Source organism: Sciurus vulgaris (genome assembly GCF_902686455.1).
Source record: "Sciurus vulgaris genome assembly, chromosome: 5".
NCBI lineage: Eukaryota > Metazoa > Chordata > Mammalia > Rodentia > Sciuridae > Sciurus > Sciurus vulgaris.
In genome coordinates, this window is record NC_136465.1 from 163,860,654 (window position 1) to 163,879,765 (window position 19,112).

A 19,112-nucleotide genomic window follows, 5' to 3' on the forward strand; every position below is an offset into this window, starting at 1 on the left:
GGCTCAGTGGTAGAGTGCTTGCCTAGCACACGTGACGTACTTGGTTCGATCCTCAGCACCACGTTAAAAAATAAACAGAGGAGACTTCAAGTACATGCAGATGAAAGGAATGAGCTTGACAGAGCCATCCTTATTTAAAATGCCTGGCAGTTGTTGGGTCTGTGAGTCAGTGATTGAGCACTTGATAATTGTGTCGGGCCCTGGTTTCTATACCAAGCACCACAAAAACAATCATAAGATGCCTTGCAAAAGCAAGACTTCTTTTTTTCACATTTTTCATGCAGGTCAATGTCAATCAATTTTTCTGGATTTCTAGATTTAAAAAAAATTTTTTTATAATCATGCATCATAGTGGGGTTCCTTATGTCATATTCATACATGCATATAACTCAATTAATCTGAATTTCTAGATTTTTTAATACTTCAGCTAAAATTGTAGAAAAGTCTTAAATATTTGGCTGACTTTAAAATTGCTATATTGAAATTATTTTACCCATACTTTACCAGGCCCCTATCTTGGTCTGAGACTTTAACCCACTCATTCCACCTTTGACTTAGGAAAAATGATTAAGCTGTATTGATGACTCCATTAAAAACATACTGTACAAACATTTTTGAAAACCTAACTTAAACCTTAGTTTTAAAATGCGCTAGGAGAAAAGAACTGATGATCAAACTTAGTTTAAGCCGAAGTTGCCTTGGTTGTGCTGCTGGGACTTCCCCACATGGAAGTCTGTATGAACACTTGAAAGAAGCGAAGTGAACGCTTCGCTTCACAGGAGGGCACCAGAACCAGTCCTCCAGGATGGTGACCAAAGCAAGCAGGCACTGGCCACCATTGAAAGAAGGTGGAATATTCACTTTGTCAGCTACAACAGAAGTCAAAGTAACATTTTTTTTCTTTGGAAATTCCTTTTGCTTTCCAAAAGAAAGATTACCATATAAGCTTTTTGGACATTGCTGCTTTTAAGTTAAATTGAAATTATTTTCCATTGTTTTTCTTTAGGCTTATGAGGGCAATCTTCAACCACAACAAAAAATGAACGGCTCTGAGGATCTTCCCGAGTCCTATGACTTCGACCTCATCATCGTTGGAGGCGGCTCGGGAGGACTGGCTGCTGCCAAGGCAGGTCTCCTTGTGTTGTGTATCGTCTGGGTTGTGTTCAGGGTATTCTTGTTCCTGAGAGTTCCCCAGTTCTCTGTGGAATTTATCTGAGGCCCTCTTGTGTTTTTTATATCAACTTTGAGTGTGACATATTAAGGGACCACTTACATAAATCACCTTTCCAAAATGAAATACATGTTCTTGATACAGTACCGGGCCCATGTTTTGGAACACACTTTCGTGTAAGTTTGGTTGATTTCCCCCCCCCCCCCCCAAAAAAAAAAAAAGATGATAAGGGTATTCTTTGGAAATGATTTGAAATTAAAGAAATAAATTTCTTGGGGTTGGGCTTGTGGCTCAGTGATGGTGCGCCTGCCTAGCATGTGTGAGGCACTGGCTTTGATTCTCAGCACCACATATAAATAAATGAATAAAATAAAGGTCTATCAACATCTAAAAAATTTTTTAAAAAGAAAAAATTTCTTATTCTTTATAAATTCTAGTTTATGATTTTTTTTCATTTTGATGATTTTCTTATTCTCAACCCCTTGCCTCCCCAATAGAAAGATGAGGGCTGTAAGATTTTAAAACTTACATACGTGGATGAGGTGATGTAAGAATAACCTCTCACTGAGGCCTTGGTGTGACTGGGAAGAGGATGGATAGGTAAAGTTTAGGAGGGGGGCTCCTGGCCCTGAACCTAGGCCCATGCAAGGAGCCTTAGCCCTGTCGTCCTTACCACCAGGTTCTTTAAAAGATGAGGTGGTGGTACTCCCCTAAGGTGCAGTGTGTGGTCACTTAGTAAAGGTGGTAGATGCACGTGAAGCTGCCCAAATTAGGAGCAGGTCAGTGCCTAACATGAAGTGACACTTTGCTGAAAGTGATGCAGGAACATGCCTGGTGTGATATATTCTGGAGGTGGTGTTGGAAGAGTGCATGGACTTGGTCCTCTCAACTGTCAGCAGCTTTAGTTGCCAGCATAAGGCTTAGTTCCTGAGAAAGGTAGAAGGTACTGAAACCTGACTGTTGTCTTAACTCTGCTAAAATATATCTGGAGGCCTTGTAGATATCAGCTTTTTTGTCGACTCCTCACATGAGAATTTTAGGAAATCTGACAATTTTGAGAAAAACATAAAAACTTACCCAGTATTCTGCCTTATAAACTGAATTAGGTAGAACTTACAAATGCTTTCAGAGATCTTCCCTTTAATGATTGAAGTTAGGTGAAGGGCTGTGCTGTCAATAAACTGGCTGTACCAGCTATGTATCACTTGAATGGCCACTTTTTTTTTTAAAGATTATTGCTTAATCTGTTATTGTTTGAGTGGAATTATGTAAGAGGATTCTAAGGTTTCTACTCAGTTCCAACCATTTTATAACTATAATCTGCTTAATGTTTAAAACTCCCTTCACAACTATTTTTTTTTTGGGGGGTGGGGTGTATATTTTTTGGTATTGAACCCAGGGGCACTTAACCCACTGAGCCACAACCCCAGCCCTTTTTTGTATCTTATTTAGAGGCAGGGTCTCACCAAGTTGCTGAGGCTGGCTTTGAACTTGTGATCCCTTCCTCAGACTCCCGAGCTGCTGGGCCACCATGCTCGGCCTATCTGAGTGTCTTAATTTTCTTCCTGGAGTTGAACTAGTCGTTCTACATCAAATTCCCCTATATCAGTAGTTGGTTATGCTTTAGCCATTATAGCTTAATAAAGGCAGCATGGATGGTAGCAGCCCATTGCCCATTTATTATGTTAACTTTTTCAACTCATTTTAATAATTTTGTTTTCCAGGAGGCAGCCAAATATGGTAAGAAGGTTATGGTCTTGGATTTTGTCACTCCAACTCCTCTTGGAACTAGATGGGGTAAGCTAAAATATTTCAGAAGTGGTTTTGTAGAAGTCGGTTTTTCATTGCAATGACCTAAATAACTCCTAAAACCCAGTGAAACGAAACAAAACAAAAAACCAACAGTATCTTTCACTTGAGCCAAGTTAAAGTTGACTTGGTTGTTTAGCACAGCCCAGATGGAAACCTTTTCCACAAGCTATGCTTTGTGGTAAACATTTATACATTTTGTATGTACTTAGGGTCTTAATAAGTGAACGTGTAAACCTTTTAAAACTTCCCGCTTTAAATCCATTTTCTACATTCAAACAAAAACTGGAATCCGAATGGTCAGCAGCCCTTGCTGCTGCTGTCTTGGTGAATTTTATGTTTATTATTAACTGATTAAGTAAACACTGATAACTTAAGAACCAGTACCATGGGGATACAGCAGGGATTTTCACAGCATGAAAGAAATTCCTGCCCTTTTAGAGCCTACACTTTGGTGTGGAGACAAAAAGTAAGCAAGAACTTTGCAAATTGTGATAAGTGGTCCTGAAAGAAGTTTAATAATAGAGTAGAGAAGAACTGGGTAAAGGAGAGTTTTGACTTTGTGAAGATTGTCAAGAAAGACTACTGAAGAGGTGGCAGATAGACAAGGCCTAAAAAGTTTAAGAATGAGCTAACTTTGCCAGAAGCAGAGGCACTCCCTCCAGGCAGCTTTTTCTGTCTTGAGTGGCCCTGAAGAGGGGCTGGGGATATAGCTCAGTTGGTAGAGTGCTTGCCTCGCAAGCACAAGGCCCTGGGTTCAATCCCTAGCACCGCAAAAAAAAAAAATAAATAAATAAAATAAAATAAAATAAAGGCCCTGAGGTATGTGAGAACCCTTCATGGTTATGGCATGAGCAGTAGGAGCTGGAGGTAGTATGAGGGCTTTGTAGGCCAAGAGGGGACTTTGAACTAATCAAAGGATAGTGGGAAGACTTTGAGGAGTTTCAGGCAGGAGAGTGATGTGTTAGGTAAATTCTGTGAAGATTACTTGGCTGCTTGCATTAGAAGGAGGCAAGAAGTGGAAATCTAGAGGCAGCAATATCAAAATTCAGTTCATTCATTTAGCAAAACTTAAATGTTGATCCTGTGCTGGGCACTGTACTTGGTTCTGGGTATGTCTCCTGTCCTGCACAGCAACACTCTGTGTTCTTAGAGGACATAGCTTTGAGCTGCATGGTCCACTGCTATCTTACATGCTGATTGGTGTCATTTTGCACCCTCCCTGTTTTCCTGAATCTTATTTTAATGGGAGACAAGCTATCACAATGCCATTTCAGCTTAGAGATACTTACTGTTCCTTGTTTGGAGGGGTGGGGGGCGAGGGAGATGGGACATGAGTCCTTTGGAGAATCCAAAGAAAGCCTCCTTAAAAAATGCATATAAGCCCACTTTTATTTTTTGTGCAGTTTCAGACCCACTGCGGTTCAGCCATGCTTAGCATAACTACCTTTTGTCATTTCTGCACATAGGTTTGATGGTAAGTATAGGGTTGTGCACATAGTAAAATTTCATTTCCAGCATTTTTATCAATAATATTAATATTAAATCTTTGTAGCATAGGAAAATACTGGAAATTTGCCTTTTGTTTTAGGATGATGTTATTCTCCTTGGTATATAAAGTTCTCTGAACTTAAAAATGTCTTGAGATGTAGCGTAGGAATAGACTTAGGGACAGTTTTGGCTACTTTAAGCAATCAAAACGTTTGATTGGGTTGTAATTATCATTGACTTTTTTTTTGAAGGCCTGTAAAGTAGGCATAAACTGATTTTTTAATGTTGTTGCAGGTCTTGGAGGAACATGTGTGAATGTGGGTTGCATACCTAAAAAACTGATGCACCAAGCAGCGTTGTTAGGACAAGCTCTGAAGGACTCTCGCAACTACGGCTGGGATGTCCAGGACACTGGTATGGGAGTGAGAAAGCTGCTCTTCTGCTTGGGTTTGGGAGTGTGAGCTATGATCTGAAAACATGAAGCTAGACCTTGGAAGTTGTTCTTATGTTTACATTTTTTCAGTTGCCAAAGTCACTGCAGTTATCCTTTGTCAGGTAGCTACATAGTATAGTAAAAACAGATACTGTATTTTTATTTAATATGGTATTTCTAACTAGAAACCCAGAATTCTTTGAAATGAATTGTCACAGTGTGTGTAAGAAGTCATGCAGTGTTGTAATGTGAAGGAAGTGCAAAGTGTATTTGATCTGCTTTCTTTTGAAGCTGTTGGATTATTCTCTAAAGAAGTTTGTTTCATGAGCAGGTCTTCAGAGGGGGTATTGTTTGTTTTGGAGGGAGGGTTTAGACTTTGTTGGATTAAAAATACTTAGAGTGCTCTAGATACCCTAGACAAATCTATGACTTTAGAAGGTAGATAGCAGTATTTGGTAGAAGAATAAAGTGAGGCCTGGTGCAGTTACATGAATTATTCAAGTTTTCTTACATCAGTATCACCTGTTTCCTAGGGACCCTTACAAGTCTGCTTTCTGTCTATGACTTTTGGAGATGTGAGGCTGTACTTGAGAGTTTCACGTTTTGTTTCTGAACCCCATGTTACATTTTCTTGCCTAAAGAAAAGAGCAGTTGAGTAAACTCAACTGACCTAGGAAGCTCGAGTTTAATACCTAATGCACCAGTACTCTGCCTCTCTCCTGCCTGGATGTGTTCATTCCTACTTGGCTTGCTGGGTGGTGCCCCTTTCCTTCCTGGAAACTATCATTAATGCATCCAATTAGCAACATGGTTTCTCTTCAGTTTCTTGATTAGATTTTGGGGGGGGGCATTTTATAAATTCTTCTGATGAAGGTTGTATAGCAACATTAATCCGGAAAGATCTAAAATTTAGAAAAAATATGGTTGTTTCAAGCAAATACCGATTTATGGATTTATGCAACTTTATTCCATATGCTGTCTTCCTTACGAATGTCACTGCCTTCTGAGTCTAGGCAAATAACTGCTAGAAAGATATATAACACAGGCCTGTAAAGTTGTTCTTCATCCATACAGCGTCCAGTACTCTGGTTTGTGTATAGTACTAGTTGATGTAAGTCTTAAGCTGTCATTTCTTAAGAAAAAAATGTAAGTGGAACAGGATTGCTTAATATAGTTAGGAATATAGGAAAATATATGTAATGTGACTTTAGAATCTTTAAAGGCCACTGGTTTTCTCTCTCAGGTTAGTAATTTGAAAAAGAAAAGTATAGACCACTGCTGAATATGGATTCTATAAGTGGGACCAACTAAGAATAATTGTAATAATTTGAGCAGTAGGGTAGGGGATGACATTTAACTTAGCAGATTGACAAATCTTTATAGCAAATAGTATTTCTGTGGCTGGAATCTTACAACAATTTGAAGTAGCCATACTTTTTTTTTTTTTTTTTTTTTGAGTTATGGAATCAAGCGCTAATGTACAATGAATAAGATAATAAGGAGCCAATACTAGTACAGTTCATGCTTGTACATTAAAACCAGTAAACTCCCTGAATTTCCTAGAGTTTGATAACTTGAACCAAATTAAAATTATCTATCCTTATATAAATTATTTATCCAACTGATTTAACCATCTTACCTCCTTTGTGTTTCTTCCCCCTTCACGTCTTCTAAGGTAGAAATACATAATTTTCTATTTTATACATCCCTCCTTCTGTGTGTCAGCAGTAGCAATTCCAAAGTCTTTGAGAACAATTGAAGAACTTTGCTCAGTTCTTGCGCTGTTCATTAGAGAATGCTTGCTACCTTCAGCTTTTCTCATTAAACCTTCGTTCCAAAATAAGAATGGTGTGCTGTGCCTGCCGGGAGCGACCACTGAGAGAGCAGTGCTTACCCTCCCTCCTTTTGATGACAAATAATTGTGGTGAGGAATAAAGTAGATGCAGATAAACATTACTCTGTTTCACTTGGTCTTAGAGCTAGAAGGAAACTTGGAAGTTGGAAGTGTGTTTTTCAAATGAGAACAAAACCTGTAGAGAGGCTGCTGATCGTGCTTCCTACCAAATGAATTTGAAGTTTTACTTTGCATTTTTAGCATATATTTAACCTCATATCCTTGACCGAACGTCTGACACCACAAATAGCCCCCAGCATGCTGAGGGAGGAGAGGGACCTTAACTAGGCAGAACAACTGTATGTAATGAGGAGAGTGACAGGTCACCCCACAGCGTGCAGGTCCAGACCTGGGATTTGCCTTTTCCTAAAGTTTCAAACTGAATACATGGAGAAAGTCTTAGACCTAAAAAAAAAAAAAAAAAAAAAAAAAAAAATTTTTTTTTAAATTAAATCATTTTGAGCTCAGTAATATTCAAGCTGGATGAATTGCTCCTTCCTGGAAGATTGACTGGTTTTATATTTTGTTTAGGGTTGTGCATTGAGTTCTTTTATGCTCAAGAATTAAATGTGTGTTTAAAAAATGAAGTATTTGAGAAGGTTTAGGATCCCTTTGTCATTATGTAGAAAAGACAAGATGAGTAGTTACAGTTGGGGGCTTGCAGAGTTTTTGGATATTCTGCACCACGTACCTGGTGTTTTACATGACATGTAACTGCCCCTGGTCATCTATCCTTTGATTTCCTGGACATATAATGGGAGTAATTCCTGCTCCTTCAGGTGCTTTGAGGCCAAAGTGAGAAGATGTGCCAGACATGTTAAAAGCTATTAAGTAGTCTTCTAAAAGGGAAAGAATATTGAAAATGAAAGAGTAGCTCATATACTCAAAATGAAGAACCTGTCCTTTTAGACTATAGGCTCCGCTGTCTTTATTCCACATGTGTAGTTACTGAGAAACTCATCTTCATTGAGCAGTTGAAAGCTAAATGTCCTATTTTCTTACACAGTTAAACATAACTGGGAAAAAATGACAGAGGCTGTACAGAATCACATTGGCTCTCTGAACTGGGGCTACCGCGTAGCTCTGCGGGAGAAAAAGGTCGTCTATGAGAATGCTTATGGGCAATTTGTCGGTCCTCATAGGATTAAGGTAATTGTAAAAGCAACATCCTTTGTGACTTTTTTTGTTTTAACTTTGGTTGATGATGGGGAGAAAAAGTATTATAATATTTAAAGTATTATAATAAAAGTGTAAGCTACTATGACCCAGACTGTCCAGTTTGGTGATTTTGCCCTTTTTTGGGGTTTGTTTGGTGGAATGTCAGCATACTGGGCTGGATTACCTGGATTTGAGACTTGGCTCTGTCACTTGCTAGTATTGTGACCTTAATATCCATTTCTTACTGAATCATCAAATTTTTATGTGGCTCAAATGAGGCATTGATGAACAAGTCTTTGTTAACTCTAAAGAAATATTTACTTACTAGAGTTGATGTATTGGTTCTTTTGTAGGCAACAAATAATAAAGGCAAAGAAAAATTTTATTCAGCAGAGCGATTTCTCATTGCCACTGGTGAAAGGCCACGTTACTTGGGCATCCCTGGCGACAAGGAGTACTGCATCAGCAGGTAAGGTTAAGTACAAGCATTTTTAAAATTTAAAACCACAAACATTGAACATTCTGCTACTTAAAGTAAGCATTAGTACCACTGCTAACATACTTACATATAGAAATATACTAATATTTGAAATTATCTTTGCATAAGAGTGGGTAAAGTATATGATTTATAAAACCAGATAGACTCGTGTGGGTACATTTGTTTTGCAAGGTAGGATTGTATTGTTCTTTAATACTTGCAAAGTGGACCTAAGAGCACGAGAGGGTGGCAGCCACTCAGTGAGACATGGGTCTCCATTCACTGCTGTTGCGGTGTCCTGTGGAGGCTTCTGAAACATGCGTCAAGCTAGGAGTTTTGCTCTGGGGTTCACTTTACCCATCAGGAGGTAACTGCCGATGTTTAGGATTTTTAAACTGCGAGGTCGTTGAGTCAGGTTGTTGGTGACCCTGCCCTTGTGGATAGTTTCTGCCCCCGTGTTTTTGTTTGTGTTATACGTTGTTTTTACCATTCCAGCTCCCTTTTTTGGTAATAGGGTTTTATCCTTTCTGCCTCCCCAAGCTCAGCCCAGGTGGCAAATATTGTCATTGCTGTCTTCGATGAACTGTCATAGTCTGTTTGGGCTGCTATAACAAATACCCTAACCTGGTAGCTCATACATATCAGAAATTTATTTCTCGTAGTTACAGAGGTTGGGAAGACCAAGGTCAGGACATCAAGGCATTGGCAGATTTAGTGTCTGGTAAGGGTCTGTTGCCTTGTTTATAGATGGCATCTTGCTGTGTCCTCACCTGGTAGAAGGGGCACAGGCAACTCTCTGGGGCCTCTCTCATCCATGAGCGCTCCACCCTCATGACCTGAGGACTGTTAGGAGCACCACCTCTGGACACCATCTCATCTTGGGGGCTGGGATTTCAACTTAGGAGTTTTGGTGTGGGGAACGGGCATAAACGTTCAACGTTCAGACCGCAACAGAACCACGTCAGATTGCCGCCCCCCCGCCCCCCCCCCCCCCCCCCCCCCCCCGTCTTTATTGACATGGTCTCACTATGTTGCCCAAGTTGGTCTTAAACTCCTTGGCCTAGGTGATCCTCTGCCCTCAGGCTCCTGAGTACCTGAGATTACAGGCCCATGCCACTGTGTCCAGCTTGTTTTCCATATTTTAAGAACGAACTCTTTTTTGGTGGTGGGGGAGGGGGCAGGTACTGGGGATTGAACCCAGGTGTACTTAACCACTGAGCCTCGTCCCCAGTCCTTTTTTTGTATTTTATTTAGAGACATGGTCTCACTGAGTTGCTTAGTGCCTTCCTTTTGCTGAGGCTGGCTTTGAACTCTCGATCTTCCTACCTCAGCCTGAGTTGCTGGGATTACAGGCATGCACCACCATGCCTAGCTATAGTTAACTTTCTCTCTACTTTTAATAATGGATGTTCCAAATGAGAAAGAACACAGGGTTTTCCCCTTTGACGGAAGCTGAGAGTTGGGTTTGGGTTTGCGACTGTATGATGTGTTCCTTGCAGTTAAATCGTGTAACTATAGGTTGGAATGGTGTCAGGAAGTACATGATTTGCTGTATTTAGCAGCTGGGCTTGAGCTACTCTGAAACTCAGAGACTAGCAAGGAAAAGGGAGAGTATCTTAAGATTTTATAAAAACTTACACATGTTTAGCTAATTGAATGTTATATAATATTAAAAATTTTTGTTCTTATGAAAGAAAATGTTTGATTTAGTCAGTATTCATATATGAACTTTTTTGTATTTTGTTTCTTCCTCTCCTATCCCTTTAAATTCTTCTCAGTGATGATCTATTTTCCTTACCTTACTGCCCTGGTAAGACCCTGGTGGTTGGAGCATCCTATGTCGCTTTGGAATGTGCTGGATTTCTTGCTGGTATTGGTTTGGATGTCACTGTTATGGTACGGTCCATTCTTCTTAGAGGATTTGACCAGGACATGGCCAACAAAATTGGTGAACACATGGAAGAACATGGTATCAAGTTTTTAAAGCAGTTTGTACCAATTAAAGTAAGTGGGGTTGACCATGGGTGATTCTGTACTCGTGATAAAAGGCAAGCAGAGGGTTAGGGTTGGGGTGGTGGAAACATCCTTTGAGCATTATAAACCTTTAGGAATAGTGATCCCTCACCTTTTATATACAAGAATAAACTTGTATCTGCCCATTGCTTACACAGCTTTGTTCTTATTTATGGATTAATAATGCCTTCCTTTGTCAACTTACTCTTTAATTCTTTCCTGATTAAAACTTCCCTTTATGCATTCTTTTATGATATTGTCTTTGGTCTGCTGTACATTGTTTGGTCATGTGTATGAGAGAGTAGTAAGAGTTCAAGAGTGGGCTGACTGTGTTTCCCTGAAAGACGTTTGCCCTGGGTGTATGGCGTAGTCAGCACACACGCTGTCATTTTGGCTTCTGTGGAAAGTTAACTTCATTTTGTTTTATGGACTCAATCTTCTTTGCTCTTTTGATCTTTGTTTCCAAGGGCCTAAAATATGCCAAGTTATACCTGTAACCTTAACATTACAACAAATGTTTTGATACATGAGAGTGACGAAATTGATCAGTTAATGATAGTTTCGTTTAGTGCAGAATAGGACTGTTGTGCTCAGGTTTAGAAATTTTAGCTATTTCCTCTTTCAGTGAGTTCTTTTATGGCCATGGGTCTCTTTGCTGATAGGTAAGAGTATGAGCTGTGGGATTAGAATGATCTGGATTCAAATACTGTCTTGTCATTTTCTTTCCACATGACTTACTCATTTAATGTCTGAGAGCTTGAGTTTCTTCTGTAATGTGAGGAAGATAATGACATCTGTCTCAGAGTTCTTGGTGAGGATTACACTAGCTGACTCTTAAAGCGATTGTATCAGTATCTGGGATACAGGAAGTGTAAAGGAATCCATCTCAGTACTGTTGTGGGGATTGCATTGCAGATTTCCTGGGAGCTGTCAGTACTTGGTTATTCTAGCTGTTTTTTGGAAGTAGAGGTATAGATGGCTATGTTTGCATTAGGACTGTGTTTAGGAAACAGCTGTATGCTTGTATTACACTGGTAGAAAAGTTACATCTTCCTGTGTAATCTCTTAACATTTGGAGAGTCATGGGCCCTTTTGAAAACGTGGTGAAACTGTGCCTCATTAAATAGTGTTCCCAAAGTATCTGGGATTGATTATTGCTGTGCTGTAAAGTCCGGAGTGGAAGGAGCCTTTTGTGAAGAGGTGGGAGACAGGGCCTTTGGGTCAGAGGACATGGTGTATACAAGAAGGCTCTGGGAGGAAAATTGCCCTAGATACAGAGAAGTCCTGACTAGAGGATGAAAGGTAAGGAAGGTAGCAGTGCAATGAGGATCTTTACCTGCCATTTTGAAATAAATGTGCACCAAATGAACTCTTCTCCAAAGACTAGAACATTTTAACTTAAACAGGAAAGACTTCCAATACACTTAAGAGTCTATTTAACTATATAAGAAACAAAATTCAGGAAGGAAATCTTTATTGATGTCAAAAATAAAATAACCCTTGAAGGATGTTCCCAATAGTGATTATATTTTAAATTTTGTTATATAATTTTTTTTTTCCAATTTTTTTGTTTTGGTTATATATGACAGTAGAATGCACTTTAATACATCATATGTAATGGAGTATAATTTCTCATTCTTGTTATACATGATGTAGAAGCTCACTGGTCGTATAGTTAAATATGTACATAGGGTAATAACGTATGATTCATTCTGTTATCCTTCCTATCCACATACTACCCGCCTTCCTTTCAGTCCTGTCTACCTAATCTAAAAACTGTCTTCTTCCCTAGCCCCACCACCTTGTTGTGATTTTTATATTTTAAAGGTAGAGTAGAAATTGCAGTTGGTTTTATTACTTTCTCCCAGGAAATATTTTACAAAAACCCATGATTTGGCTGTTATTCAGAGAGATAGTAGGTTAACTACAGACTTGAGGAAGCATCCAGGTACTTTTATATCATTGTTACCCGGGCTGTGGGTTAGCCTTGACACCTCCCTGTAATAAGTTGGTATGTTCATTCTCTGCCGTAGCACAGATATCTTCCTTTTTCCTCCTTAACAACCATTGAAACACATACATCTCTTAGCTACTGTGGTTTGTACAGCTTCCTAGCTGTTATTAATGGTTATTAATCTACTTCAATACCTGTTCTTTGTTGTCAGTGAATGTGAACTTCTGGAGTCAGAAGGGAATCTCTGAATTTGAGCAGCAGTGACTTTCCCCTGGGGCTGATGGTTCTGGTTGAATTATGAGCTAGGAACCTGGGAAAGCAATTGAGGTGTTGGTCTGATTTTAGGGACTGGGTGTACTTTCTCTGACTTTACCACTGTTCCCTCCAAATTTTACTATTTAAGAACTATTTGGTAAAAGCCCCTCCAGGAAGCAATGTTAAGCAGTGAGAAAGACAGGGATAAATAAAAGAATCACATATCATCCTAATGCTTTAAGGTGAGGTAGTTGGGATATGAAAGACTTTTTAAGCCAGACTTTATATTTCAGTTTTGGGTTAGCCAGATTGACAGGGAGGATACTTAATCTCCTTGATAAATGTCTTTATCAAAACTTCTATAGATTGAACAAATTGAAGCAGGGACACCAGGCCGACTCAGGGTGACAGCTCAGTCCACCAATAGTGAGGAAACCATCGAAGGAGAATATAATACGGTAAGGAGGCGCCCAAGCCACTGTTTCATCAGAAAGCAAATAACGTGCATCTTGGTATCTGTTGTATACTTACAGTGACTCCTTCTAAAATCACTGATTCTGAGCTCATTCTAAGACATCTTCAATACTTCTGATGTAATTTGTTTTGACACAAGGTGGCTTCAGATTTTCTCTACTATAACTTAAAATATTTATCAAACGGCTATAAAAAGGTACCAGATGTTTTTGAAATGATCTAGAATTTTTCTGTCCCTTTTACCTCCCAACCTACCACTTGGAAAATAACATCAGTTATAGAATATGTTGTCTTTGTTTCTAAATTTGCCTGAGTTTATTAAGGCATTAATTCTTTCTTTTAATTAGAAATGGAAAGCTATTTCTACTATGTCATCTTGGAAGGATTTTTTTAAATTGAAGATTTTAATTTGTTTAAACTTTTGCATTATTTTCTTAATGAAGTAATACTGAATCTGGAAAATGAAACAAGATTAACTTAATCAGAAAAATGTTTAATTCATGCAAAGGTTTTTGTTAAAATACATTCATTTTTCAGGTATTGCTGGCAATAGGAAGAGATTCTTGTACAAGAAATATTGGCTTAGACACTGTGGGGGTGAAGATAAATGAAAAGTAAGAAAAATTGTCATTCAATATTACTTCACTTATTCCATAATATTGATCAGTTCTAGAGTTTAGAGTTTTTAAAATTTTTTAACAGTTGGAGAGATTCCTTTTTTGGTTTAGAAAATAGAAAACTTCTTTTAAGTGCCACTCACCTTAGTATTTCCTGGTTTCCTGGTTTTGTTGGTTATTATAATTTAGAATTTTCTTTGTAAGGTTTCTTTTTTCTTTTTTTTTTTTTTTTTTTTTTTTTTTTTTTTTTTTTTTTTGGCAGGCGGTACTAAGGCTTGAACCCAGCAGTCTACCACTGAGGCACATCTGTAGCATTCTTAAAATAATCTTGTTTTGATAAAGGGTCTTGCTGAGTTGCCTGGTCTGGCTTTAACTTGCTGTCCTTGTGCCTTGGCCTCCCAAGCAGCGGGGATCACAGGTTGCACGGTAGTGGTTGGCCAAAGGTTTTCTGCAATTTTCTCATTTCTTTGATTTTTCCCAATAGTGACCAGGGGTATCACTAATCTTTTGATTCCTCTGAACTTCTTAATACACTTGAATATTGTTCTCAGAGTCAGTTTGGGACTTCATGGAGGAGAAAGGGTATTTAGTTCTATTTAGTTAATGTTGGTAATTGATGCTAATTTTTAATTGAATGAATTTGCAGGACTGGCAAAATACCTGTTACTGATGAAGAGCAGACCAATGTGCCTTACATCTATGCGATTGGTGACATATTGGAAGGAAAGCTGGAGCTTACCCCGGTGGCCATCCAGGCAGGAAGATTGCTAGCTCAGAGGCTTTATGCTGGCTCCACTGTCAAGGCAAGTGTGTGACTGTCATCCACTGAGATCGCTTTTTTAATAATCCTGTTTCCTATTTAGGGGTGCAGTTGGGAAATGTGCCAGGTTTGAGTGATTTAGTTATTTTTTAATGGCATTTTAGATTTGCTTTATTAAGCATATTCCAAATAATATGTTGTTAAGATTGCTATACATTTGTGACTTTATGAAAATTGTCACTTTTGGAATTACACTAAAGAAAAAGAGCTTGTTATGTTTCATATATTTACAATAGTTGAATTTTGTATCCGTTTCATCATTACCACTGAAAGTATACTTTCCTAAATATTTTTTGCACTTTTCTAGGCTGTAAAAGGATTTGGGGATTTAGGCAAAGGTTGTAGTGTACAGATCGTTTAAACTATTGTTCAAACTTTGTTCCCTGTCTTTCAAAGAAAATGTCGTCTTAGAGTATTGAATGTGTTATATGCTAATATTAGTGCTTTAGAGTGATTGTTTAAAGTCACTGTAAAAAACTGAATGCTTCCTTACGTAGCTTAGGACCAGATGGCCAGAAAAGAATAATATCATCTAATTATATTTTTAAAAACATTCTGGAAAAACGTATTGTGAAGAATTTAGTTACTGCTCATTTTCCTTGAGTGTAATCATCATGGATTGGTTACAGTAATCTCACAGAAATCTCACAGAATGATGTTAGTAAGTTTGTGACCTAGAATTATTCTGAATTGTAGCACAATAAAATCAGATAATTTGAAATGACATTAGGGGTAGAAGGGTTCTGACTGTCAGTGACTAGAGCATCAGGGTTTGTCTGCCTATTGAACAAAGGTAACAAGACCGCCTCTTTGAGTTAAGCATTATATTCATTATTGGAGTTAATAAGTATCTGATAAGTCACGAAAGGGCATTCAGAAATAGTGTTTGAGATGTGGTTTTAATTTATATTTTGGGGATTTCTGAAGTAAAAAGAAAGAGTAACCAAAGGATGAACATGGAAAAAGTCGCACCTAATAAATTTGAAGTCATTGCAGCACAGAATTCCTTAAAGAAAAATCTGTATCTTTTCATTTCCTTATTGGATATTGGATATTCCTTCTGCATCTTGGCGGTAATCTTGAGAATTTCTGGAGATCTGAGAACTCTGAGTAGCTCCATCCGCTTTGGTAGTCTGCCTGGTGGCTTCAAGCCACCCTGGCTTCCCTAAACTGTGGTCTCTTGTCTCTAATGGGAGAGACTCGCGTGGCCCTTGGTGAGCTTCCCCTCACTGTGTGGAGGCGTGGAGGTCCAGGAGCTCCTCTGGGCAGTAAGCCAGGCCAGCAGAGGGCCCTCCTCGCTTCGTTTGCCCTCTCGGGGGCCCCACGTGTTGCTCATGTACCTGGTTTGCTGCTGTTTAACGCAGGAGAGTGGCTCTGGCTCGGGTACGCTGTGACAGCTACAGGAGCATGTCTGCCTGCGAGTTAGAGAAATCCAAGGTTGTTTATGTCCTTTCTAGAGAATAAGAATTAAGTGTATTGTTTCTGGCACAGTTTTAAAGATTTTACACTCCAGAGAATGAGAACTGCATTTTTCTTATTTTAAATGTAGAATGTTGCTTAGGCCCATTGTTGTTTCTGTGGTCTTTGTTCCCATTTTAATGGCTCCATAATAGTACATTGAGAGTATGTATATGTCACAGAACTACTTTCTAATGCTTGGGGATTATTTTAAAGCCACGTTAATATTGTCACTGTTGATGGAGGACTGCAGCAAAAATCAATATATGTAGCCTTTTCTATGTATGAAATTATGCTATTAGTTATTGTAGTATAATGTTATAGTAACATAATCTTACAAATTTTTTAAAAGTAGGCTTATTGACCCAAAGGTGTAAAATAATTTTATGACTCTTATGTGTATTACCTCATTGATGTTTCAAAGAATTCTGTTAATTTTTGTCACTAATAATATGAGATTAGCAGTGTTGGGTGTACCTGTATTAGTTTTTGCTGCTTTATTAAGAAGAGAGAAGGTAGTCATTGTAGATGCCCCCGAATCTTTCCTTTTTATTATCATTCCTGCCAGTCTTCAAACCCCTACAGAGAGTTGGTGGTTCTCAATGTCATTAATGTCTGGATTTGGGATTTCACATGTTTTTGACAGAAATTTATGTCTGCTTTCGTTTCCCACTTTTGAACCATTTTTAAGAACAGCTGTTTTAGGTTATTATGGTTTTGCCTCTCATAATTCTCTTCCTTCATTTTGACACAGTGTGACTATGAAAATGTTCCAACAACTGTATTTACTCCTTTGGAATATGGTGCTTGTGGCCTTTCAGAAGAGAAAGCTGCAGAGAAATTTGGGGAGGAAAATATTGAGGTAAGCTCTTTTGCTCTTATTCTTGGGCTAAGCTATACTACTCTTTTTTTCATCAAAATTTTAAAGTAATTTCAAGTATACAGAAAAGTTGAAAAATAATGCAAAGAACTTCCTTATAGCCATTGCTTAGACTCACTTATTATTATATTTTGCCCATTTATTTTACATACTTTCAAATTCTCTTTTTTCTAAGTTTATAAGTATATTTTCCTCTGAACCATTTTGGAGTAAATTGAATGCTACTTTTTATCCTTTAATGTTTCAGTGTATTTGTGATGAACAAGGCTGAACCACATTTAATTGTTTTTTTTTTAGTATTAAAACAATATTATTGAAGTATGATAAACATAGCAAAAAAGAAAGGAAAACAACAAACTAGTTTTCCTGCTTTGACCTATGTGGTGGTTGCTTTGTTTTAGCGTTACCCTCTGATCTACACTAACTTCACTCCTCACCTTTTGTCATGTAGTAAAGAACAGTGCATATCACATAATGACATTTTTATTTGCACAAATAATGCTACCTAAAAGGATTACAGCATTTAAATCATGTTGAAAATATTTCCAATAAAGCTTTCTAAAAGAACAGATTTGTGAATAAAAGTCAACTTTATGATATAAAAGCCTATTTTAACTACCTAACAATTTTTTACTGTCTGCATGGGTTGTAGCATGTAATACACATTATTAACATTTTTTCTGATTTTAAAAATAGTGTAACTTCATTGTAGAAAGTTTGAAAAATTAGGAAAATAGCAAAAAGACTTTTAATTCGTGAAGAAATAATGGCTGTTAATATTTTTGCATATTTCCTTCTAGACTATAAGCATTTATACAGATTTTTTAATCCCTTACCTGAAATGACTGGGACCAGATTTTTGTTTCTCTCTTTAGTAATACTTGCATATATGTAATGAGATGTAGTTGGGATTGGACCCAAGAAACATGAAATTCACTTGTTTGAATTTACACACACAGTTTGAAGGTGTGGAATTTTCTGCTTGGGGGCATCATATCAGCACTCACACCCTCAAATGTTAGAACATTCCAGATTTTAGATGAAGATTAAGGATGCTCAGCTTCTGTATTGCATGAATGTGTATATATGTATGTATGTATTTTGTATGGGTACATGTTTTTTTTTTTCGAAGTATGATTAACTGTAGCTTTATGTCCTACATTAATAATAATATATATCTCAGGGACATTTTTGCCTGTCCTTTAATTCTCTAAAAACACCATTTTAAAAAATGTGTAATAATTTCAGTTTTTTAGGGATGCTGTACTTTAATAATTAAATTCCTTTTGTTTGTAGTTACTTGGAACTATAAATAGATTAGTGAATATTTTTATAATTCATTTTTTTGAGATTCTTAATATTTCTATTTCTTGATAGACTTCCTTCGAATTTGCTATTTTTGTTACAAAAGTGATGAGTTGAAATTTTGAAAAATGTAAGGAAAGTAGGAAATTCCTCATAGATTATAACATAGCAATTGTTAGCAGTTTGAGATAATGTTCTTAATTTTTTTCCCTACATAATTGTGATTCTATACATTCAATTTCGCAACCCATATTTGTTAAAAAAAAAAAAAAAAAAAAATTGATAGTTAGATCACTGATCATGTCATCCTAACCAGTGTGCTTTTACAAGGGTCACTAACAGTGTGTTTTGAACTGAGGCATTAGCAGTTGCAGGAGAAAACTCTTTCTTTGAGTTACCTATGAGTTAACCTCAGCAAGTAGTCTGCCCTCTCTGCTCCTCCCTGAGCTGTTAGTGGTAATACCAGAGGAGGAAATGTTCTTTGGAAACATAAACAAGAGTTCTAGATAGTTGCTGTGATTGTTCCTGGCACCTTCCTTGTTTCCTGTCCAAAGTTGTCATTCCTATGAGGTAAACAAATGGTATTGAGTTTTTTAAGTTAGTTTTTAATGCAAGACAGTAGTTACGTGACTTCTTCCATTTCCTGTTTTTTTTTTTTTTTTTTTGGTTTGTTTTTGTTAGTAAAGATTTATTCTTGAGGTTATTATTAAGGGATGAATTTATTTTAAAAAAATGCCTGACAGTGAAGGTATCTAAGATCATTTGCCTTTTTACCAAATCCTGTTTATTCATGATTTTTATAATTTAATGAATGTCTTAATTATTAAAGAGCCTCTTTCTTTTACCATATCTAATGTCTGAAAACGTGCTTCTTAAGGTAGTCTAAATTGTGCTTATATCTT

The 19,112-nt window shown here is 37.5% G+C and overlaps 1 protein-coding gene across 2 annotated transcripts in view; it reads left to right on the plus strand.

The window, feature by feature from the left end:
• Nucleotides 1–19,112, plus strand: part of TXNRD1 (thioredoxin reductase 1) — a 50,482-nt gene that overhangs the window by 17,383 nt on the left and 13,987 nt on the right. For both annotated transcript variants that reach the window (XM_079140431.1, XM_079140430.1), the window contains exons 2-11: nt 1,007–1,126; nt 2,896–2,968; nt 4,766–4,885; nt 7,805–7,947; nt 8,310–8,425; nt 10,213–10,438; nt 13,022–13,114; nt 13,668–13,744; nt 14,394–14,550; nt 16,780–16,887. In XM_079140431.1, the coding sequence (XP_078996557.1) occupies nt 1,040–1,126; nt 2,896–2,968; nt 4,766–4,885; nt 7,805–7,947; nt 8,310–8,425; nt 10,213–10,438; nt 13,022–13,114; nt 13,668–13,744; nt 14,394–14,550; nt 16,780–16,887 (1,200 nt within the window). In that variant the 5' untranslated portion in view covers nt 1,007–1,039. The remainder of the gene's footprint in view (nt 1–1,006; nt 1,127–2,895; nt 2,969–4,765; nt 4,886–7,804; nt 7,948–8,309; nt 8,426–10,212; nt 10,439–13,021; nt 13,115–13,667; nt 13,745–14,393; nt 14,551–16,779; nt 16,888–19,112) is intronic.